The sequence below is a fragment of the Anomalospiza imberbis genome, chromosome Z, assembly GCF_031753505.1.
Source record: "Anomalospiza imberbis isolate Cuckoo-Finch-1a 21T00152 chromosome Z, ASM3175350v1, whole genome shotgun sequence".
Lineage (NCBI taxonomy): Eukaryota > Metazoa > Chordata > Aves > Passeriformes > Viduidae > Anomalospiza > Anomalospiza imberbis.
Window position 1 is genome coordinate 63,943,306 of NC_089721.1, and position 24,994 is coordinate 63,968,299.

At 41.6% G+C, this 24,994-nt stretch overlaps 1 protein-coding gene and 1 long non-coding RNA gene across 5 annotated transcripts in view; one reads left to right on the forward strand and one right to left on the reverse strand.

Moving 5' to 3' along the window:
* The first annotated feature begins 4,497 nt into the window (after positions 1-4,497).
* Positions 4,498-18,993, forward strand: NFIL3 (nuclear factor, interleukin 3 regulated). Of its 3 annotated transcripts, none has more exons than XM_068175734.1 (2): positions 4,498-4,642; positions 15,039-18,993. In XM_068175734.1, exon 2 carries the CDS (start codon positions 15,232-15,234, stop codon positions 16,603-16,605), a length of 1,374 nt encoding a protein of 457 aa, XP_068031835.1. In that variant the 5' UTR covers positions 4,498-4,642; positions 15,039-15,231; the 3' UTR covers positions 16,606-18,993. The 3 variants fall into 3 exon arrangements, with proteins under 3 accessions (XP_068031835.1, XP_068031838.1, XP_068031836.1); XM_068175737.1 differs by lacking the exon at positions 4,498-4,642 and adding an exon at positions 5,401-5,431; XM_068175735.1 differs by lacking the exon at positions 4,498-4,642 and adding an exon at positions 6,339-6,436.
* The window catches only part of LOC137464414 (uncharacterized), a 36,389-nt gene continuing 28,623 nt past the window's right edge, over positions 17,229-24,994 (reverse strand). The window contains exon 2 of one of the 2 annotated variants that reach the window (XR_010994223.1): positions 17,229-24,248. This is a non-coding gene — a long non-coding RNA (uncharacterized lncRNA). Of the gene's footprint in view, positions 24,301-24,994 lie in introns of both variants that reach the window. The other variant, XR_010994224.1, reaches the window with a different exon arrangement.

The window sequence follows — 24,994 nt, forward strand, 5'->3', positions numbered from 1 at the left end:
GAGCTTGTTGCACCATACTGAAACAGTTCTCAATGGCAATGACTTGTCACTTGTCTCCCTCCTGTGCTGCTGACCATGAGAAATTGCTGATCTTCCTACCTGTGTGTCATCTCCACTTTCCTTTCAAATTAATGTGGATGTAAAGTGTGCCTTGCCATCTCAGTCACTCAGAGTGCCTGCTGGTTTTCCTTCTACAGTGTTTTTATGTGGTGTGCTTCAGATTTCCTACTGATAATGTCTGCTACTCAGTCATGGGAAGAGGGAAGCTAGGACTCATCTTTTTTTTTTTTTTTCTCTTCAGTGATATTCCTAGCATTTCCCACTTTCTATATGCATACTATACACTTCATAAAATGGCACACTTTCCCATTCTTGAGGGCTTTTCGATTTTTTTTCCAGTCCAATATTGAAAATGAATGGTGTTACATGTTTCTACTTTCCACAACATTGGCAGAATCATCTCGAGAGTCTCAGTAAGGGCAGTGTTATACACATCAGTAGTATATGTGTTCATTAATGAAAAGAACATTTGAAAATACTTCTTTTTGTGTTTAAAATATTTAGGTGAAATCAGATACTTCCATTAGTCCTGGAGATATTGCTGTTCCTTATATTGTCTCTCAGTCTAAATGGGTAACATGCTCTATGGGCAGAACTGGTATTTGCGACATAAGAAACAAGATATTTTTGTTTGCTTTTAGACTCATCTAAAATACTTGAACCCCATAACCTTCTTAGTTTGTCATATGAATAACCATGAAGCCTTAAGTAGGCTGTTGCAGTGCAAAAGTATCGTGTAAATTTTCTTTATTTAGTCCATGCTCTTATTGTGAAATTTTTGGTGTTTCTTCACACTTAACAGTTCCAGTAAACATTGCCTCACTTATGTCTGCCTAAGTTACAATGTGAACATCTATTTCTCTCAGGTTTGCTTTTAGCAAGAGTACATTACAGCACAAATATTTTTTCCAGAACATTTTCTACAAATGTTCCCAGATGCATGGAAATATTTTGATTAATACTTTTAACTGTAGTCAAATGACTTGCCTTTTTCTTTAGTGCATTTTATTTCTGACTTTGATCTTTATAAAATCACAATCTTATCCATTTTATGGAATTTTCACTATTTCTTTTGAGCAGGAAGCCCTGGAGGAGTGAGTTAGTTTTAAACATTTTTGAGCACTGATTACATTAAATAGATAAAAAGATTAGTGAATATAGCTTTCTGTAATTGTATTGCTATGTAGTAAACCTTCTACAGATATAAAGAAAGAAATGCAAGAGAACCAAGGATAATAGCAGAAGTCACCATCTCTTCAGTTAATTTCAGAGAGTATGTGTGTGTGTATACACATATAAATAAATTATTAAACTGTGTTTAGTAGAGCATAATCTTAAGAAACTTTTTATTCTTATTTTGCTCCATATTTATTTCAATTACTAGATTGTACTGCATGTAGACTATAATAAAAGTGAGGAATTAAAGCCTTTTTTCTTTGGTCACATTAGAACTTTTATTTTCATCTGATTCTAAATTTCAAGTTGGGTCTTATTCAAAGCCGATATTATGGAAAGCTCAAGAAGCATGGACACAACTGAATGCCAAGGTGTTAACCAATGTTTGAGATGACAGGCATTACTTCTGTTATATTTTTGTTAGTTTATTCTCAAATGCCTTTCTAGACTTGCATGTAGTACTATGACTCAGTGTAGCCTTAGAAATTCTCATTAAGCCAAAATCGGAGGCAGTGTTAAGAGAGTTTAAGTCATGTAGCAATAAATACCAATGAATCTAAAGGAGTTGAAGTTAATATTGTGCTCTCTAAAAGCAAGTATAAATCATACCATGCTAGAGTCAGCTGAGAATTTAGCTGAAGTTCTTCATGACCTACTTCATCCCCCCAATAGGAAAATCAGCAGAGGTGGATAATCATAGAATGATTCTCTTTTTTACAGTTTTCCCAAAAGCCTTAGATTCCTTTTGTGCAGAATACACAAAGCTACGTCTTTCATCCATGCTATTTTTTTCTGTATCTCAGAAGAGGTGGAAAAATGGTGAATATGTTCCTTTAACCACATAAGCATTCAGCCCTGCATCCCACCTTATCCCTGAATCTGTCAAGCGTCCACTGTAAGATCTGGAGAGTAAGACCAGATTTTGCTGTAAAAGGTTTTGACTTTCCTGACCTCACCAAATAGAAGTAATGTAAAATATAGAAAATATCTTTGTTACTAATCTGGGAGAAAGATCAGGTTTGTTTTTATGGCTGATTATAATTAGTGACAAACATATAAGCAAATAGGTGACCAAACTCCATCTGGAATATTATTTCCAAGACTGTCAACCCACATAAGAAGGATATTATTCACCTTGGAGACTTCATTCTAGAATTCTAGAATTTCTAGAACCTGAGTCACGAAGGCAAATTTGAACTACTGCTTTTTTTTTTTTTTTTCCTTCTAGATATGAGAGCTAAAGTTGTTAAAAGTGTATGTCCAGGATTCATAAGAAACCGTTTATCACAGTGAAAACAATATGTACCATTTAATTTTAAATACTGCCTGAAGTTTCAGGATTTACTTTGGCTTTTGACAGTCCTGAGAACTCGGTGGACTGGACTGGAACGATATGTGTGGGACATAATATGTGCTGCACAAGATTCCTCACATAGGTTCTTCAGTGTGCCAAAGACCTTAAGTAAGCCACCAATATTAATGAGCAAGCAGGTCTTCAAGCTTTTTGCTGGATCTCATGTCTGACATTTCCAGTAGCATGCCAACTGTCTCTGCATGTCTGTTATCCACTGGCAAGTGGAAGCATGGGAAAAAAAAACCCTGATTGTGCAGCCTCCAGGTGGAGGCAGTGGTTGATCTCTTGCACTCGGGCTGCTTTTGAATCCCCACCTCTGTCACAGTGGATTGTCACACACTCCATAGTCTGTTACCTTTAACAAGGCTGCATAGGCTAGATATTAGAAATAGGAAAGGAAGAGGGGTAAACCAATGTGAGTAAAGGTTATTAGACCTTTCATATTAAATAATCCTGGGAGATAGATAGAAATGATTCAAGGCATTTAGATTTTATTGTAGAGGGATATTATGGGTACATGTGATAAAACACTGAGGGCTGAGATAAACAAAAAAAATACTCTGAATTTGCTTTCTGTTAGGTTTGCTTTACTCCAGAGGGCTATCTCTGTTGACATATAAATACAGGATGACAGAGTAACGTACCAAGATAATGTTGGTGAGGACTATACTATTTCAGTAAGTGTTTAACAGAATGAAATAATGAATAATTTATGCTCCGAAACCAGGATTTAATAAAGAAAATTTTCTGTTGTCTCCATAAATTTTACTTCTGAAAGGAAAAAAAAAAAAAAAAAAAAAAGAGAGAGAGACGGAGATACAAACCTGTGAGGATAAGAAAGAGGAAGATACATATCTCACACCTAATCAAACGTGTGCATTCAAACCCATTCTGGGTTGACAACTGGAATTCTTGATGGCCATGTGTCACCCTCTAGAACGGAGGTCGAACAGGGGGCAAACCAGCACCAGGCTCTCCACAGCATCTCCGCTCACTGGGAGAGAGTGCGAGGCGCGGGGACGGGGGATCGCCCCGGGAGGGTCAGCGGGACTGAGCTTCTCCAAAGTGCGTCCCCGCTTCTGCGCAGCGCTTCAAGCGCTGCCGGCTCAGAGGCGAGGGCGGAGATGAAGCAACGCCACCGAAATCCTTCAGCCCTGACGGCCACGAAAGCCGGCGGACAAACCCCGGGGCCCACGCAGCCCAGGGCTAGGCGGCGCCCCGGCAAGGCCGCCAGCGGGCTCCTTTCCCCTTGCCATTTCTCTGCTCCTCGTCCTTTTACGATTATCACCACTGCTTTCCGCGAGGGACAGCAGCCGCAGCGCGATCCGCCGGCGGATCGCCCGCGCGCGTGGGCGCGGCGGCGGGCACGCGCCTCGGGAGCGCGGCTCCCGCGCCCTCGTCCGCTGGCGCGGAGACGGCGGGTGCGAGGGCTCGGTTCCCACACGCCGCGCAGACACACCCCCGTAACGCCGCGCACCCCGGCACCGCGGCGGGAGCCGAGGCGGCGGCGCGGGGCGGGGAGGCGAGGCGCTCGAGCCCCGCCGCGCCGGAGCGGAGGCGCCGCGCCCCGGCGGGCGGAGGCTGCGCGGGGCGAGCGCCCCCCAGCGCGCTGCCGCCGCGCCGATTACGTAAGCGCGGGCGCCCCCCGCGCCGCCCCCGCCGGCGGTTATGCAATCGCAGCACACAGACCTACTGTACCGCGCGCCGCCCGCGCCCCGCCCCGCCCCGCCCCTGGGCGCCCCCATTGGCCGGCTCCGCTCGGCGCCCGGCGCCGATTGGCTGGCCGCGGCCGCCAGTCACGGCGCGGCGCGGCCGGCATGCGGGCTATGAGCCCCGCGCCGCGCAGCGCTGACCTACTAACACACATCCCTCCGCGCCGCCGCCGCCGCGCGCTCCCGCCCGCCGCTCCGCCGCTCCGCCGCCGCCCGCACGGCGCGGCACCGCACCGCACCGCACCGCGCCCGCTCCGCGCCGCCGCCCGCCCGCCCGGCCCGCCCAGCCCGACGACCGGCGCGGGGCGAGGAATGCCCGGCGCTCCGCGGCGCGCTGCAGGTAGGAAGGAAGGCGCGCGTACAAAGTTGGGGTGCCCGCCCGGTGCTTCGCTCTAGCTTCGGGCGGGGGTGGTCTCTTGCTTCAGGGGAGCGCGGCCAGCTCCGGCCGCCGCCGGGCGGGGAAGGGTCCGCCGGCGGCCCCGCTCTGCGCGGCGGCGGGCGGCTCGGCGGAGGGGTGGTGGCGCGGGAGGCGGCCCGGGAGGTGCCGGCCGACTGCTCCCGCTGTCGGGGCGTGCTCGTTCCTGGCGTGCCGCGCTGCCCCCCGCGCGTCTTCGCAGCGAGCCCCGGGCAGCGCCGCCGGAGCGGCTGTCCCGCGTTGCGTAATATGCCGGCGGGGAGCGGAGCTGCCGCGGCGGATGCCGTGCGGGGCGGAGGACTGGGTCCCGGGCAGCGCCAGCACAAAACCACCGGGGGCTGCTGCCGGAGCCCGCCGGCTAGACCCGGTCCTCTCTCGGGCGGCGTAGGGGCATGTTGCCCGCGAACAGTCGCGATCAATGGCAGCGGCCCGGGACCGGGGCTGCGCTTGTCTCAGCCAGCCTTTTCCGTCACTTTTTGTCGTTGTTTTCTAGGCGCTGCGGGACCGATCGCATAATAGTTCCTGGAAATGTTGCATTATGTAACCACAAAATATGCTGGCGGCGGGGCTGGGAAAAGGGAGCTAATTATGCGATTTTATAATCTCTCTACAAAGAAACTAGGACAATCTCGCCCCGAAAAAAAAAAGCCCCCTAAACCCGTAACTGTAACAGGTTTTGTTAAAGTGTGTTTATTAAGGCAACTACACAACTGGGTAAGTGGGGAGGCGAGGCGCGCTCGCCGGCTGCGTGCCGGGTGCCTTAAAACGAGATTTGTGTTGGGTCTATATTTAGCCCCTTCGCGTTTTAGCAATTGTGGCTTCATGTGCTATTTCTGGTCTTTTCTCCAGAGCCGTGCGTGTGTAAGACGTTCGAGGCATTTGCTCGGATTTTTAACTCTACGCCTTCGGAGGCGTTTTAGATCAGACTGTATTTATTTTTTAGGGAAGGCGTTTCGCCCAGACGCCGTGGCATCTCTCCGGTACGGGCTTTCAGTGGGGGGAAAAAAATGAAAAATAATTTTAAAAAAAGCCAACCAAACAAAACATCAGATCAAAACAAACCAAACGAGAATGGCTTAATTTAAGGAAGAAAGGCGTTTACGGGAGATCTCAGCCGCGCTAGAGGGGAGAGGAAGAGCCGTCCCGGCCGTGCCCTGACGGCCGCGGCGGGCTGGGGGCCAGGTGCCGCCGGCCCCCGTGGGGCAGCGGAGCCGGGCTCCGGGGGCGGCCGCCGGTTGTAGGTCAGTGTGACAGATCCGATGGGCGGTGGAGCGGAGCGGGTGCGCGGAGCCCGACGAGTTCTCCGCGCCCATCTTCCGCTCCCGGAGGCTCGCGGGGATCGCCGCTGCCTCCCTTCCCCGGCGGCCGACGGGGCGCGGCGGCGGCGGGCGAGCGAGGGCTGGGGGCGCTGGCGTTCCCCCTCAGCCCTTTGTTCTGGGCTGGGGCGGCGGCGGCGGCGGGGGGGCGGCGGGCTGATAGCGCGGGCCCGAGCGGGCCGGGGCCATGCGCCGCCGGTCACGTAGTGGGCTGCGGGGCCGAGCCGGGCTGCCTTTGTGGCGGGCGCGCTGCGGGGCCGAGCGGCGCAGGGGCGGCGGACGCCGTCTCCCCGCAGCTCGGCCCCGCACCGCGCCCTGCGGAGCGTCCCCGCTCCGCTGCCCATCACCCCTCCAGTCCCACCGTCGCCTGCAGGCAGGGATCGCCAGACAAAGGCCCTCGCAGGTAGGCACGAGATTAGCGTTTTCTTTCGCTTCTTACGTAACGAACGACAACAACATCATAAAGGGGGGAAAAAAAATCATCACTGCCTAATTCTGTAATTTTTTTCCCAAGTCAGTTCGGCGTCGCAGTGGCTGTATGTTTTGTACTCTGGGGCCAGCTTGTGCTGTGTCCTCGATAGGAGCATAGATTGAAAGTTGCTGACGATAACTTGCCTTTCAAGTTGAGGTAATTTTAATTTCTTTTAAATTTTTTTTTTTTTTTAATTTTTAATTACTAAAACGGTTCTCCAATACGTGAAACCAACATCACTGTGCTTCTGACCAAAAACCTCCCAACCGAGTACCCCAGCCACAGGATTTATGTTCGTTGTACCTGCTATAGGAAGTAGCAGCAAAGTATTTTAAAAATGTAATATTCTTGGTAACTGCATAAACTTTTTTGCTACTTGATTGTTGGGGCCAAGTACAGCCTTGACAGTGAGGCTTTTTTGGAGTTACTGTTTTGTTAAAAACAACCCTGGTTTTTTGGTTTTTTTTTTTTTTTTTTTTTTTTTTTTTTTTTTTTTTTTTTGTTGTCCTTGTAGCTTGAATGATTGCACTTAGTTTCGTTGTGTTTGCTCCAGTGTGTATGTAACCTACTTTGAGTTATCTTTGCCCTCCTCAGTAATTTATTAAATCCAGAGCCTCGTTTGAAATACTGCTCTGTGCATTGCTTTTATGGTCCTTATTCAATCAAAATATTGACTTTGATGGGAAACTCGAATGTATTAGGATTTGGTGTTTTGGCCCAAAAACTTGATTTAAACCAACAAGTTCAAGGACTGCTGAATAAGGATCGTTAATAACATTGGCACTAACTCTTATTGTTACATTACAGATGTCTTTGACTGTTAAAATGCTAATAAGCTTTAGAACATTCTGCCTCCACTTTCATTTACTTTATATTTTTAACTCGTGCTCCAAAGGACTCTTAACTAGCTTTCAAAATATCCAGCTTCCTGAATTTGCATCCAAAGCCTCAAGTTTCTGCTGTTTTGGTGAGGGTTGTTTTGCATTTTGTTTTGAGGTCTGGGGAGGGAATTTTTTTTGTGTGTTAGTTTTTTGTTTTTAAGAAACTGATGCGGAGGTGTCAAGAAGCTAAGAATCTTCCCATGGGCAGTATGAACTTACATGACCTCCAAACAGCTTGTCTCTTCTTAAGAAGGAACAGTATTTGCCTTGCTTTGGATGAAATTTATAGAACATGCATTCTTTCAATTGCAGTAGAGTCAGAAGAGTCTGAGAAAGATATCAGCATGCTTTTTTCCAATCCTTTATCTTGAAATAAAACTCTTAAAAAAAATAAACCTTTAACTCATTTTAAATTGACTTATTTTAACAAATAGTTATGCAAACTAGGCTTATGCAATAGTTTTTTTCCAGATGGCAATCTCGCTGCTGTTATAACATCACTGTGATGCAATAATGTGAACAATAAAATCCTCTGTTTGAGTCTTATTACACACTGTTAAGCAATGTATCTGACTCATCAGCTTAATTGACTCTTCTAGGTGACCTTGCCATGATCATTACAGGCAGTTATGAGATATAAATGTGCTTAGGCTATGTAATAGAAAAAAAATGCAAATAGATGGCCAATTCCTGCAGTCCAATCTAAAAGAAAATGACAATTGATTTCCGTTTTAGTATTTTACAGTATTAAAGCATTACCTTACAGTATTTGAAGATATTTTTTTAGTAGCTACATGATAATGTAACTGTCTAATACTGATGGTAAGCATGACTGTTAAAACAAGATTGTGTAAACAAGGGAATAGTTGGTCTTGACCACATTTTTTGTGTAGAAGCAATGTTATTAAGAAATTGTATTATATGGTAGATCTGAAATAAATCTAAAGCCACCTTAGATACCCTGCTTTTTTTTCCTAATTCACTTGTTGAATTGGTCCATGTCCAAAATAGCATACTATGAGATGGAATTTTGTGACCGATATTAAATATATATTCTATTAGGAAAAATGCCTTATTTAAGACATGGCTTTTTTCCCTTTCTTGAGTTGCTCCACCTTGGTGTAATTTTCAGTCTGTCCTGCAGTATCTGAATGATTAACCAGTTTTTGCTACGGAGGTGTCTGCACAACAGCTGCCAGTGCTGCAAGACTTCTCTTTGCAAGTGGAATGCAACCCAACAAAGAAAATAAAGCTCAGCATGGGCAGTGGTCTGGACCATCTCACAGAACTGGAGCTCTAAGGATTGCTATTTCTCTGCTCCGTCTGCTGTGAGTGGTAGATAACAACAATTTACAGCCAGCATTTATTTTATATATTTACTTCAGTTATATAACAAGATGCATGTTTAGAGCATCAGCTGGGATTAATTGACATAATTCTGCTGCGTTTAAATAAAGCCATATAAATTTAGGTCAGCTGAAGGTCTGGTCCATGGTTGGCATTTTAAGAACACAGATCAATAATAGAAAGCTATTATCAGAATAATTAATATTTGATTTTGTGGACTTATTTTTAATGGTTTGTAACTAATGGAAACCTGAAATTGTATTTCCAGAACATGGTTGCTATTAAGTTATAGCTTTTCACAGTCTAGTTCTTCCTGCTGTCAAGTAGCTATTGAAATGAAAAACATACTGTCATAGATGCTACTGTAACTTCAGTAACAGTTGTTTCTATTGAGGCATTATTAAAATACTGGAAAGTGATATGGTATTATTAAATTGCATGTTTACATGTGTATATGATATATATTATATATATGGAATTAAATATTTACCCAAGATATATTTCTTCTCAGTTTTACATTTTATCCTGGTGCTATCAGTAATATTCTTAGATCTTCTTTTTTATCATTTTAACCAGATCAATAAATAGCTTGTTTTGGGAAACATGAACTGATCTTGCAGAATCAAACTGTCTTCACAAGGAAATGAAAGAAAATGTAGGGCAAATTGGCACTTATTAAGCTTCACTGACCTTTCCTGAACAGCTACCCTTAACATATGTTTTCTGCTCTCCAAAGAGAAATTTTATTTCTGTAATTTACCTTTGGTAAGCAGGCTGTACTTTAATGAGTTAATTTGTAGTTCTTAAGATTAACTGTAACTAAAGTAATTTTTCCAACAAAGAAAGCCTTTTGTAAAAATTACCTACGACATCAGCTTTCTGGGTACAACGTAGAGTTGGGTAATATAAATTTGCAATAGTATTTCAAGTTCCATTATAATCTTATTTATTTTTTCCTTACAGTTGATTGAACAGTGCCATAATAAATGATTTCTGGTGAGCCCAGTGGAATATATTTTGTGGACATATTCCATTTTTTTCCTTCAATAATTTGATCAACATTTTAGCAAAAGTGGGTCAACTTGTACAAAGTTATCATCATCAGTGTTCTACTGACCTAATTACACATTGGTCCTGAAACAGTAAGCACTTAAGATGTTCATGAAGTTGTAGGAAAAGGAAACTGCGTGCAGGATCAATACCTCTGCATTGCTTCATGCTGCTGTAGCACATTCGTGGTCCTTATGCACATTACTATGTAACAGCAGAAATTGGTGGCAATATTAATGTTGTAAATGCTTTTCCCCATTGTGACTGTGGATAACCTGTCCGTCATAGCATAAAATGCAGTCACCTAGATTTTATCAAAAAGTTTTAACTTCCTTTGCTCTATGTTGTATAGATCCTCTGGACCACAAATCTGTCCCAGGGATATCACTGTTTCAGTGTATCCAGCATTAAAGCTTTTCTTCAACAGGAACATGAACTCACAAACTGTTGTAGATAAAAGGCAAGAAAAAGTATGTTGAAGGACTCAGTGGAGATTGGAAATATTCTGGATTTCTGAATTATGATAGATAGTGATAATGATAGGTGCAGAGTTTCATGGCAAAATTTTTGTCTGTAGAAAGCAGTAAAGGTAGAGTATCTCCAAAATATTTCAGCGGTGATTAGGGAGGCTGTGCATACACCACCTGAGCTTAAACTAAGTCCTATGTATGTGATGAGAATGATGTTTTTTCTGTACCTTATAAAAATATTGAGAGAGATAGCATCTGGTTTTGGAATACTTTGAAGATAAAGTGCAAAATATGTCTTTCAGTTTTCCAAAATTTGGAATGCAAACTAGTAACTTTTGAATCTATGAACAATTTCTATAGCAGCTCATCTGGTATGTAGCCAGATTTTCAAAATTGATAAAGTGGGGCAGAATGGTGACAGTAATATAATTAAAGATACCTATGCCTATATCATGGACGACATCAGCTAAAAATAAGCAGAGACATTAAGACAAGCACAATTGTTTTTCGTGAGTATGCCATATAGTGGTGGTGATGATAGAGGCATGACTTTTTTCCTAGATTTATTTTCCTAGAGCAAAAGAAGCTATATACAACTGTTATTTTCTTCTATTTTTAAGGGCTGATATATATTCCTCTTGTAGACACAATGATACAAAAACTGAATTGTGTTTGAAAATCCAATGCTAGAAATGGGATTTCATTTAGTGTGATAGAATCACTGTCAAAATGCTAGAGCTGTAGAATTAAACAGTCATTTTATCATAGATATGTTTGATAAATTATGCTTGGAAATAGCATGAATTATTTTGCTAAATATAAATGAAAGCATGCAGTTACTCTATGGAGAAGCTTAGGTACATGAGGAGGCTCCCATACATTATTTAAAACAGACATTATTTATGCAATTAAATTACACAGAAGAGAGCAAGCTTGTGGCATTGTCCTTCAAATTTTGAGACCTCTCAATTATTACAGTGTGAATACGTAAATCCCCAGGATCAGATCTTAAATGTGCCATGTTGTCACTTCAGTATTTTTTGAAGTCCCATGGATAAATTAATTTTTTGTGATTTCTGCATGCATAATTTTTTGCTTCAATAGCATGAGTCCTATACAGCAGGAACTGGGATTGTATTCTGTTTCTGTTAAGTCAATGGCAAAATTGCTGGGGGAGCAAATCTGGCTTTGTAATTAAGTTAATAGGGTCGAGTGTTATTACATTGTAGAATTGGCACTCAATGCCATTAACATCAACCAACCAAATGTTGGTTTTATAACACTTTATGAGGGAGTGATAAAGCAATTGAAAAATTAATCATAAGGGAAAATATTGGTATTTGAAATGTAGTCAGAGGAATCATTACAGTTCATTAATTTATGTTTAAATACTCATGTTTTCCAATGGAATTATAAAATGCAAGTGAAGTGAAATGGCTGGTTCCATTGAAGGCATGTTGCCATTATCGTCAGATGGAATTTAATTTGTTTACAGACTCAGCATTGGGCTGATCCACGTGAAGAAGTACTACTAAACAAGGGGTTTGACTCCTGTTTGTAAAGCCACATTTCCAGTTACCATAATAAAAGCACTCAAGGAATACAGAAAGAGTTAAAGATATTTTGTTGCTCTGCTCATTCACAAAAGTAAATGGCATTACGTGTAACTGAATAAACAGCAAACCTGTATGACTATGTTAGTGGGTTACATGTCTGTCTTGACAGCTTTACTGATGGACTCTGGCAGAGAGCAAAGTTGTATATTGCATGCAAAAAGACAGTCATTTTGATACATGCTTAATATTTACTGTGGATTGCATACTACTTACATTCTGTCTGTTTATAACAGGAACAATGTGTACAGGAGGGAGACTGGCCAAAACAGGAGTTAACAGTGCTACAGTGAGCAGATTGGGCCATTCCAGTGTACAGTCTGCAGATGTCCCATGGAACAAGGGACATGAACTCTGCAGCTGGTAGGGCTAAGTTCAGCTCAGTGCCAGTCTTAGGCTTGCGGGAGGATATTTGGACATGCAATTGAGTTTTTATCTATCAGTATGGTCATATTGATGAACTATGTCATTAGTCTACATTCATTTAGGCAAAAAGCCATAATCCAGAAACTTTTTGCTAATTATTATTACCATTATTAGTATTTTTCCTGGACCACAGTGTTGGACAAACACTGAAGTGGAATAGCTTTGAGCTGGAGACCATACTGATAGACAAGATCCAAATTCTTATCCTGATACAGTCTTGTTCAAGACTAAACATTACTTTTGTAGCATGTGGAAATAAAAGATGGGACTATTATAGAGGAAAAAGGATTTAATTTGTGTAGGTGTGGTTTTATTCTTTTAAAATTTCCAATGATTCTATAAGTACTTCCTTGTTCATGCTACCACTTCAAGTAAGTGTAGATGTTCTAGGCTATATGGCGCATCTATATATATGTGGTAACAATAATGATGACATATGCATATTAGTGCGTGTTTTCTGATATTTTGATTTGAGTGTAGCTCTCCGGTATTGTTAAATTCAGTAAGAGCTGTGAACTGATAAGGACATGGAATTTCACAAAAGTTGTTTTGAGCACTTTTTGCTCATGTGAGAGTTGGCTGAGATGCATACTAAGAGACAAGTGATGATTTCATAGGTATTGAGTACATGATACAGTTTCCAGCTGTGTGCCGTGGAAGGTGTCTGCTACTGGTACAGGTGAATAGAGTGATTGTAGTGGATCAAGACAATTACGGATCAGTAACTGTGTACTCCCAGTTCTACAGGATAATGAAATGAAATCCCAGTATTTTATTAATGTAAAGTGATGCTACATAGACTAAATATTCTACAAATGTGATGAAGGGTCAAGTGGCCTTGTCTTCTCTTTTTTTGTTGTTGTTGTTTTAAAGTTTCAGCAGTTATTTTTTTAAGTGTTGACTTACACTAGGTTTAAAATGGTATACATATTAATTAAATATTTAGTTCCCTGAATCAGTGAAATGGGCAAAATATCTATACACCTACTTCAGCAAATCAAACTGTACTGAAAATTCAGAGAAACAGATGTTGCTTTGCTGTAGTGCTCCTGGTTTGCTGATCCAGCTCCTTCAGTCCTGACAGAAATCTCCCTTTTGATTCCACTTGGAATTTTGTATCAGGGTCTAACTATGTAACTGTTTGTGTATTAGAGGTACGTTTCTTCTTTTCAAACATGACAATTTGTGGTGCTGCTTTTGCACTAAAATATTCAATGCTGTCTTTGGTGTGGCTGGTGTCTAACTATTTTTCATTAGGGTTGTATTATCAAAGACAAATAGTTACATGTTAGTAATTAACCATGGATTTTAGGAAATTCTACTTAGTTGTTCTATTAAATGTGTTCATTTTTCATGAAGAATTGGCATGGTTTGATGGAACAGAACCCAGCTTGAAACCTTAGTGTTAATGACCTTGCTTAATTGTTACTACATCACTCATTCCACTTTGTCTTCTGGAAAAGACAAGAGAAACTGGCAGAATACAATTCATTAATTCTTTTATAACTTTCTTGACTGATAATGTTAAAATTATTTTCATTAGTCATTGTGAAAACATTCCCAGTAAATAGAGACATTAATCTGAAGTGGATGATTTTTTTTCTTTTTGTTTTCTGGTTGTACAGGCAAGAATGTTGACTTGATAGTCAATTCTATAAAAGCACTTGGCATACTACATTCTTTTCAACAGGAACATGATTGACTGTAGAAAATTATATACTGAGAAGCTGTGTATAAGATCAAGATGATCTTATACCCAGATAAGTGATCTTAATATTTTTGCATTAAAAGGTATGAAATAAAACAAAGGCCAATATAAACTGTTAAGTTCAAATTTGATGATTAAAATGTCTGAAGCTAAAGGTTAAGCTAGTTTTTATTTGTTAATGGTAAGACTTCTGTGTCTAAACTTTTACTTCAATGCAAATGCTGTTTCCTGTAGGTGCACATGCCCCAATGGTATTAAACTTTACTTTGACATAATACAACTATTTGTCAAATGCAAATTTTTAATTAAATGTCATTTCTCTAAAGTATTTTTCAATACTGATTTTAATGTTTTCGTTGTAAGATACTAGAAAACTACATCATTTTTTTTTGTCAATATTTTTTAGCTAGGTACTTGCCCAAATTATGTGTTTGAGCTTGCTAGTTTGAATCAATATGATGGATACAAACTCTTACATATAGATTTTTTTTTACGGGATTCAAAAGCAGCAATTAAATGCTTAATAGATAAGCATTGGATAATGGTGGTATTTTAAGACAATAGAAAGCACTCCTTCTTCTCTAAATCAGCTTATGTTATTTTTAATTCTTGAAGGACCTAAATATATTGCATTTCTGTCATACACCACAGCTGTTTTCAGAAGAGATGTGTTAATGTGGAACAGGATACTTTACAGTGCTGCTCATCAACATGCAGTGTGTCCTGCAGTTTAAAGTGTCAGAAAGTTTTAATTTGACCAGTGATGTCATGGGAGGTTCAGTGACACCATCACTGTAGGGTCAAAACTCAAATGTTTTTTAATTGATTCTTCCTTGGATCATATATTTGTTTTGGAAGCAAATCTGCTACCTCTAGGTGTCAGGAAATTTAGAATATCAATAGTTTCAGTGTTGAGCTGTCTTCATATCACAGCAGGTTTAATCAACTAAATTCTTGTCAAATATTTGTCAATAGCTACTTTTGTGTGTTTTGATCCAGCAGTTCCTAAGTAGTAATAAAATTCTCTATTTATTTCAGGTTTTTAAGAAGATTCCCATTGAATCTGCTAAGAAAACTGGTTCTAGACAGAAACTTCTCTCTGAGATTATGAAAGAAAAGGAAGAATGTGGGTGGATTTAAAATTACTGTATTTATCAAGTTGTGGAGTGAGAAGTACTGGGGAGATAGTTTGCTCTGTTGCTTATTGTAGATCTTCTACAAATTGTTTCTGATGCAGCTGAGAAAAATGCAGACCCTTAAAAAGGAGCACGGACCTGTTGACACAAGTAGCAATGTGGACAAAATCATGGTACTTAAGTCAACCTTAGCAGAAGTATCTGAAGAATTGTCTACAAATGAAGACGTACTACTTACTGAAGCAAGTAGTGGAAAGAGCAAATCTTCAGCTTGCCGGAGAAAGCGAGAATTCATTCCAGATGAAAAGAAAGATGCTATGTATTGGGAGAAAAGGCGGAAAAATAATGAAGCTGCCAAAAGATCTCGTGAAAAGCGACGACTGAATGACCTTGTCTTAGAGAACAAACTAATTGCACTGGGAGAAGAGAATGCCACTTTGAAGGCAGAGCTGCTTTCATTGAAGTTAAAGTTTGGTTTAATTAGTTCTGCAGCCTATGCCCAAGAGATACAGAAACTTAGTAGCTCAACAACTGTGTATTTTCAAGATTATCAGAGTTCCAAATCAAATATTAACTCATTTGTAGATGAACATGAACCATCTATAGTTGGTAGCAGTTGTATTTCTGTCATTAAACATTCTCCTCAAAGCTCAATGTCTGACGTATCTGAAACATCAACTGTAGAACATACCCAACCAAGTCGTATACAAAGCAACTGTAGAAGTCCCGAAAATAAGTTCCAGATTATAAAGCAGGAGCCTATTGAATTAGAGAGAGAGCCAAGGGATGACAGAAGTTCATATAAAGCGTCCATATATCCAAACTACATGGGAGCTACCTTTAATGTATACTCACATTCTCCTCCTCTCTTGCAAGTTAATAGGTCCTCCAGTAATTCCCCGAGAACGTCAGAAACTGATGATGGTGTAGTCGGAAAGTCATCTGATGGAGAAGATGAACAGCAGGTTCCTAAGGGTCCAATTCATTCCCCAGTTGAACATAAAAATGTTCATGCAACAGTTAAAGTTCCAGAAGTGAATTCTTCAGCTTTGCCTCACAAACTTCGAATCAAAGCCAAAGCCATGCAAGTTAAAGTGGAAGCAATGGATAATGACTATGATGCAACGCAGAAGTTGTCGTCACCCATTGACATGTCCTCAAAAAGACATTTTGAGCTTGAAAAACATGGTGCACAAAACTTGGTGCATTCTTCTCACACTCCTTTCTCGGTTCAAGTGACTAATATCCAAGACTGGTCACTTAAACCAGAACTCTGGCATCAGAAGGAACTCAACGTTAAAATTCAGAGTGGTTGCAAAACTGGAGTTGTTGAAATAAAAGACAATATATACAATGTCTCTGAGTCAGAGAATCTCTATTTGAAGCAGGGCATAGCAAACTTATCTGCAGAGGTTGCTTCACTTAAAAGACTTATAACCACACAAATCTCTGCATCAGACTCTGGTTAATTTACTACTGAAAAAAAGCTTATTGTTTCAAAGGATGTCATTTGCAGTAGATCAATATGTTTTGTATGATGCTGAATTTTCACTGGACTTGTGATGTCATTTCACTGTAATGTTCACATAATGTCTGATTGGTGTCTTTTTGTGCACAAATTATTATGAAGACTAGGTTGTGCTATGATCACTATGCCTTGAGTATAGTCAAGTAGCCTGTACAAAGGCTGTATATAGTGGACTTTAATTTCTTTTGTTCTACTACAAAGCGTGCAAGTTACCAGTTACAATAAAATATTGGTGACAAACATAGAACATCTACTCCAGTTCAGTTGATTTTATGAACTTGTAAATAAGTTGTTAATTAAAAACTGGGTTTTTTCTTACACTGTGCTCAACTTCACTTACATTTTTGGTTTTTGCAGCCTAACAACCAAATTACAATTTACAACATGTGTGATCCTTCTGGCCACCTTTTTCCTTAACATGTTTTTTAGAAGAGAATTAAAGTGAATATTTATACATGAAACAGTACCAATTTATAGCCTTAGCCTTCTTTAACTTATTTCTTAGTAGAAATTAACCAAAAGCCCTGCAAATTCTAACCCAGTAACTAATATCAACAACCTTGATTTTCTCCTTCAATGTCAAATGAGACAGTAATGAGTTTCCTGGATGTTTTAGTGTGACAAACAATTTTTCAATATTATTACTTGGTGTTTTAGGTGAAATTAGTTAAGTCAGATTTGTGCATCTGCAAAGTTTTCAGAGCCTTGCAGTGGCACAACTGGACAGCCCCATCTCTTCCAAGGGGTCGCTTGCATCTGCAAGGGGTGCAGGCATGGAAAGTCAACCCCTCTTGCATACCAGCATTCTGTCCATGGCAGACCATGGGCCACCTGTACATGAAGTATAAGGCTACTGGATTTGTAAACTCTGAGCTCAGCTAGGTAAATACTTACACAAAGGCTAGGCAATAGCAGTTGCAGAGTTGAAGATCATCTACTATTTTAGTTCCCTGAATGGGACATAATGCAATTATGCATGAAGTAAGTCTTGCCAGCAATTTGTCCCTGGTTTCAATGGCTTAATTAACTGAACTGGAATACCTTGGCTTGCTAAGGGCATTTTGCAAGAGCTTCTCAGATGTAAAATGGAGACTGTGTGAAGAACTGCACAATCTAGACACTGCTAGCCCCTTACAACTTATGCAGATTATGAGTTCTTCACTTGATGACTGGACAGGGCTGTGGTGCTCTTTGTCTTTCAGAAGAGCCATTGAGCCACGGAGTCTAGAATTGTATCGCATATCCTTGGTTTGGCTTACCAAAATCTTTACTTGGCAGAGGTTCTTTTCATGATACTTCCCCCTTCTTTTAACATACTAATAAATCAGACTAACAAATAAGCTTTTTCTGAAAAGGCTTTTTATTAATTGCCATACTGTATAATGAATTGAACCTTTCCATAGGCTTAAAATACTAATTAACAAAACAATATGTAGGTATTGTTTTTTGTTTTTTTTTTTAATTAATACTTGACTTGAGTGAGAGGAAGTTTGTCAATTTTTTGGGGATATGAAGAGGAGTCTGAGTCACTCCTGATAGCTCTGAAGCTTGGTCCAGCAGTCAAGGCAATGGCAGAACTCCCTGATGTCAGTAAGGACAGGATTTGATTCTGTGCCTTTTCAGGAACTGATGATTCAGTTGTGTTCGGGGAGGACCTCCGCACAGAAATCACTGGTACTTTCTGAGCTTTTTTGAGCCTTCTAACTGCTGTGCTGTATTTGTGGCATTCAGAGTTGATAAACTGCTATTCTTTTTTCATGCCTTAATAATACAATAGACCCCATAGCTGGGCTCTGTATGTATTTGGTAATTAACATAGATGACATTTCAATGTTACTGAAAATAAGCTCAGGATTATTGCATGAAATGTAAAAATTTGCATTGAATGATGGGGATATGAGACATAAGGCAGTTATGGCTACTGTCTCCTTGCTTGCTAAGTATCTTCTGTAAGCAACAATAAAATTCTTTAAATATTTTGCATATTATTTATCACATGTAATGTGTTCAAGGAGAGGACTTAAAACTCTCAGTGTTGCCATCAGTGTAAGCCTAGATCTATTGGTTTTTTTTCCATTTCTTGTTAGAATTGTTTGTCATAATGGAAGAATGTTGTCCTCTTTCTAGCTCATGATATATTTTGTGTATCTGTTTTGTGCAATTAATACTTAACAGTAATGATGTAGTTAATTTGTTGAAGGATGTCATTGCAAGAAAGTTATAGCATGGAGCTTAGGAGCACAATCAGATGTTATTTATAATCCCTTTATACCTTAGTGTTATGCTTCATTTGAAGAAAGAAATAAATAATTTGTCTTTTGTTCAAAACCAGATCTAACCTACCACATGCTTTTCTATTATGTTCATCATCACAGTCCAACACGGGGCATTAATTTGGGTTGACGACCGATCTTCCTGAGCTGAAGTTGCTGTTTCTCCATCTAATACTTGGAATATCTTTCACCTACCTATTAAAAGTACAAACTGCTAGAGTGTGGGTGGTACATCCAAAGCCCCATTATTGGCTACAGCTGCTGACTCTGAACTGCTCAGTTGCAGTAACTGTTGTGTAGATGGCCTCCTCATGCAGACTTCTCACCCTGCGTGCCCATCTGCAGCCTGCTTCCCCTTGGGATGTGAAATGGGAAAGATGGAGTGTCACCCTGTGGGGGTGGGGAGGGAGAGAGTGCAATGAGACTGCCCTGCTCTAGCCTTCAGCTGGTACATAATTATCTAAGTGCTGTGCTCTTCCAACCTGCCTTCCTTGCACTGCAGGAAACAGAATCAGCCTCAATGGAAAAAGTATCCCTGGCTGGTCATCTAGTTTCTCAATGGGAAATCAGAAGGTTGCTTCTGAGCACAAAATGAGCTTTATCTAAGTGTGAATAAACTGGCATAACATCCTCTAAGTTATAAAAAGTGTCAGCAATTGACAAAACTACATGAAATATGGCAAAGGGGGAATCTTTCTCATTTTAGTGTCTTCAATTACAAATGTTAAGGAAGAATACAGAATGTTAAGGAATACAGAAACTGGTAATTCTGAGACTTATCAGTATAAATTCTCTTTCATGATAATTGTTAATGTGAAGGGCTTCATGGAAAGTAAGAGAAGTCTGAAAAATGACTGTTGATTAGCAAGGTAAACTTTTTCCTAGTGATATCAACTAGTAGCTAATTAGCAATGCAAGTGTGAGTACAGCTCGTTCATTAAATCTGCCTAATTAATTGTGTATATACACAGTAATATAGCCCCATGTTCTATCAATATTAATAGAGAGGTGAATTGTGGATATGCCCATACATATACTGAGCACAAATATTAAAATTTTCTGAATACTCTCAAATTTCTGTCTTCAGTAAAACTTATGTATTGCATGGGATATATTTAAATTTTATTAATACTTTATACAGCTCAATATGCCCTTGATCATGAATAGGAGACAGCTGACAATTACTGATTATTCTTCTCTTGTTATTTTCTCCCTAATGTCTATTTGAGTAGTTTATGAGACCAAAACCACATCTGTGCAACTTAAATGCAAAATTGTGCAATAAACACATTCCTGTTTAGTTAAGTTAAAGTTTAGTTAAAACAACTGCTAAAAATATTTTCTACTTGCTAGTACATGAATATGCTGTTGAAAATTGCATACAGTGAATTTAGTAAGAATCTCTGAGAATCCAATTAATATGGCCTTTATTATTACCATATTGTTTGAAAGATACTTTTATAGGTTATTGCACAATACAAGATTGGTAACTACAAGAATGCAACAAAAGAATTTTTGGTATTTCTTGCATAAGAATGAGTAACATATTGTTCCATTTCAGTGCCAAATCAAAAGTTAAGAACACCAGGCAGAATCCTAGGGCTTTTAACTCAGTTTTAAGTTCTACTTCCCTTGAAGAAGTAGACTTTTTCTGTGTACAATAAGGGACTCACTCAACAGAAGTAACATCACCAGGATAGACACTTTACAGTTCCCTCCTGGCACAAACTCCTACTGATTGTTCTATCTCTAAGGCTACCTCTCATGACAAAACAGTGATATATGTCACTTCATACATACCACTGGAACTGTAGAGAACTTCCTCACTATGAAACAGAAGGTAGCCAGATACTCAGCTATTATTTATACAATGAGAGCTCTAGAAGGTCTTGGTGAATTAGGAGCAAAAGGTCAGAGTAGAGGCATAGAGTTTATTTGCTTGGAAGAGAAAGTGTCAGAAGACATTTGGTTTCAGGACTCAGAAAAATAGTGGGAATGCTTCTATGCTTTTTATGAGTTGACCAGCTATTACCCATGCACTGATCACAATGCTGTCACTAGAGTTACAGTAATTCCCTCTGAAACACTATGGAGCTCCACAGGATTACAAACAGAAGTGCCTGGGAAGAATGCAGGGCATGGGACTTGCTATGATTTGATGTGGGTTTGTCTCCTGCATGCAAGCATCCTCCCTGCTTCTAGTGCATCTGAAAAAGACCTTATCTGAAAAAGTCTGCATCAGTCCAAACATTCTGAGGAAGCTAAATGGCCATCTAATACTGCCAACATTCAGATAACAAGGTCAGTATTTCCTCCACCATCCCTCACTCCCCCGACAAGTCAATGCACAACTCAAAACATTGGTCAGCTGTTATACCTTTTTGTGTTATTCAGATTCTTAGATGTGCAAATGGGCATCTCAATAACCTACACGTATAAAACAATCAGGCTACCCTGCTATCTGTATGTGCCAGCATCTGTATCCATTATGTCTACATTCTGAGGCATGATGCTAAACAAGTTTCTAACAATCTGGACCTCTAAAAATTCTCTTAAATTTGGTATATAAATATACTGAGAACATAATGCAGTAATTTTCAAGCTAGTTCTGTTATGAAACCTTGAAAGCTGAGACATTAATGCTTTGTATAAAAATCAGAAAATATCAAAGCGTAATGTATCACACCTAAGAGCTGAAAAGATGATAAAATGCAATGAGGGCCATTGTAGTGGAACACTGTTTTCCTTTCTCTGTGTTCTTGACACTATACACATGAATAGATAATACATGTGCTCAATAAAAGACTTGGTGACATATGCTCTACAAAAGCCTCATGGTTAAAAATGTGAACAAGTAAACATCATAGATATTTGTGTAAGCAAAACTATATTGGACAAGTGACAATAACAGACAACATATATGAACTATCAGTATTGCATGGGACTGGAAGGAATTGTTTACATTTTCTCATTTTCTGTAATGAGATTACTTAAGAAATAAATTTTTAGCTTCTTCATGAAATAATATTTATGTCACTGAAAATAAACAGGAAGAAGGCAAACACCACTTATTTGATGGTATTGACAGGTATCAGAATGGGATATTTCCATTTGTCAGGGACCTACAATAATACTCAATGATAATCCACTGCCTCACCACTTCAGGGCTGACCAGAAGTTAAAGCCCATCAGGTAGGGCATTGTCCAAATGCCTCCTTTAAGGCACTGGCAGACAGGGAGCTTGTCTGACCACACTCTCAGTAAAGAAATATTTTCTTCTGTCCAGTCTGAACCTCTCCTTATGCAGCTTTGAACTATTCCCACATGTCCTGTCACTGGATCCCAGGGAGAAGAGATCAGCAAACCCCTCTCCACTTTCCCTCCTCAGGAAGTAAAGTCACCCCTCAGCCTCTTTCTCTCCAAACTAGACAAACACAAAGCTTTCAGCTGCTTGGTATCCATCTGGCACAGACAGGCCGTCTCTAAGCAGAGCAGAAATACCAGCACTGAGGCTGGATATGTGGGAGGAAAATCGGCGCTTAAGGGCAGTACGGTTTCCTTGTCCTGGCTGCTCACCAGCTGTGCTGCCTGATGCATGTGCCAGTCTGGCATTGTCCCTCCCCAGGGGCTGGACTTGACACTTCTCCTTCATGAACTTCTGGGGGCTCCTGCCTTGGCAGGGTATGACCCTGGGGTGACACAGAGAGCAGCACCAAGTCGTAACTCCAGGCAGGGGAGGGAATTGGTCGTGGCCACAGCAAGGCTGCACCAGGCAGCACAGGCTGGTAGGAGAGCAGAGAACCAGGATGTGAGGGCAGAGGCTGGCACTGGAGAGCTCAGGAGTGGCCTGGGGTGATGGGCTGTGGGGCACAATCTGGACTTGGAGACACCCCTGCTGCAAATATCTGCCCTGGGGCTGTCTACAGGAATGGGCTTGGTGCTGGCCATTACTTGTTTGATGGGAGAACAACAAAGACAGAAATGCCACTGTCCTGTTTGTAACTTTGAGACTTTTTTTGAGTTTCCAAGCATTCATTTTATTTGGATAGCTGGATATGAGGGGCTGGGAGCCCTAGAGGGTTGGTGCATGCCCCAGCTGGTGGCCCAGCCCCAATTTAGCTAACCCCTGAGGCATCCTCCAAAGCCCCAGATGCAGGGGTGGCTGAAGAGGCCCCAGGGCCACTTGCCTGCCTCTTCAGAGGTCACTATGACCCCTCAGGAGAGGAGTCACTGCCCCGTCTGGAAGTGTAGGACCCAGGAACAGACTCCTCTGGCTCCTCCTGAGCCTCTTCTTGCTCCAACAGCGATGGTAATGGGTAGAGAAGGGTATCTTCTGAAATCCCTATCCATGGCAGAAGAGGCGGTGTTGGGCACCTCACCCATGGTGCATCTTGCAGGGCTGTCAGAAAGGCTGGGACCAGGGCAGGGAGATAGGGCTGGTGGGTGAGCAGACGACAGGCCTCCCTGCTGCTCTGTTGCACAGCAACACCGATAAGCTGTTGTACAAATATCACCACATGGTTTTTGAGGGAAACCCCCAGCATCTGGACCAGCTGGTCTTCATTGATTCCATGGTTGGTCAGGATGTCCAGGACAGTGTCCTCCATTAGGTCTGCTTCCATCCAGTTGTTCCTGAAGATCTGCCTTAGCCTTGGTCAGAGCCAGAGCACCAGGGTATCTAGGAGGCATGGGTGGTCCCGGAAAAGTACCATCCATTCCCCAGGCTGGAGGCCACCCATGGGATGCCTGGGCACTCCTTCTGCAGCCCATGTTTGGAATGCTCCAGAAAAATGGAGGTCAAGGTGTCTTGGGTCTCCCCTCGCTTGGTGGACAATGATGGATGGTGTCTCAGATAGTGTAATTACATGCTCCATGTAGTAATTTTCTGTCTCCATTGAGTGCAGGATGGATAGAATCCTCCTCTTGCAAAGGGGGCACTTGGGTGTGTTCTCTGTCCACTGCAGGATGCAGGTGTAACAGAACTGGTGCAGGCACAGAAATATGTAGATGATCTCCTTCAAGCTGTCCAGGCAGATGGGACAGCAGCTGTTTGTCTCTGTGGTCATGCTCTTCTCTGCAGTGGCCTGAGGGGAGCTGGGGTTATGAGTTGCTCCCTTTCACTAGCATTGCATCAGCAAGTTTTACTCTAGAAGGGGAAGAAGCACTATGGCTATTGCCTGGACCCAGAAAGAGTGGTAGAAATGCCCTGGTTCCTCAGGAGGGAAACCATCTCAGCTCCCCAGTAGGTTTCACCTCCCAGCTCACCTCTGCGGCTGCAAGTGCACTTCCTGCGTGTCCCAGATGCCTGAACCTGGCAGGAAGGGGGAAAATCCTTCAATGGTTGAAGGATTGAGCACAGAAAGCTGCAACAAACACCTCTGCGCAATGACAACATCAAAGGCCTCACTCGGCACTCCAAACCTTTCCAAATGCTCAGCAGGAGTCACAAATTGATAGAATAATTTGGGCTGGACAGGGACCTTCATAATCATCTGGTTCCAAGCCTCCTGCCATGGCTGGGGCACCTTCAACTAGAATAGGTTACCTAGAGCCCCATCCAACCTGGTCTTGAGCAGCTCCAGGGACAACATCCATAGCATTCACAACTTTCCTAGGCAACCTATTCCAGTGCCTCACCACCCTAACAGTAAATAATTTCTTCCTAATATCTAATTTAAACCTACTCTCTTACAATTTGAACCCATTCCACTTTGTCCTGTTGCTACATGCCCTTGTAAATAGTCTTGCCTCATCTTTTGTGTAGGTTCCCTTCAGTTACTGAAAGGCTGTGATAGCCACAGCAAAGCCATCTCTTACAAAGGCTAATCAATCCCAATTCCCTCAGCCTTTCCTCATAGATGAAGTGCTCCATCCCTCTAATCATCCTGGTGGCCTCCTCTGGGCTCACTCCAACAGGTCCATGTCCTCCCTGTGCTGGGACCCCAGAGCTGGATGCAGGGTTCCAGGTGGGCTCTCTCCAGAGCAGAGCAGAGGGGCAGAATCCCCTCCCTTCCCTGCTGCCCACACTGCTTGGGATGCAGCCCAGGACATGTTTGG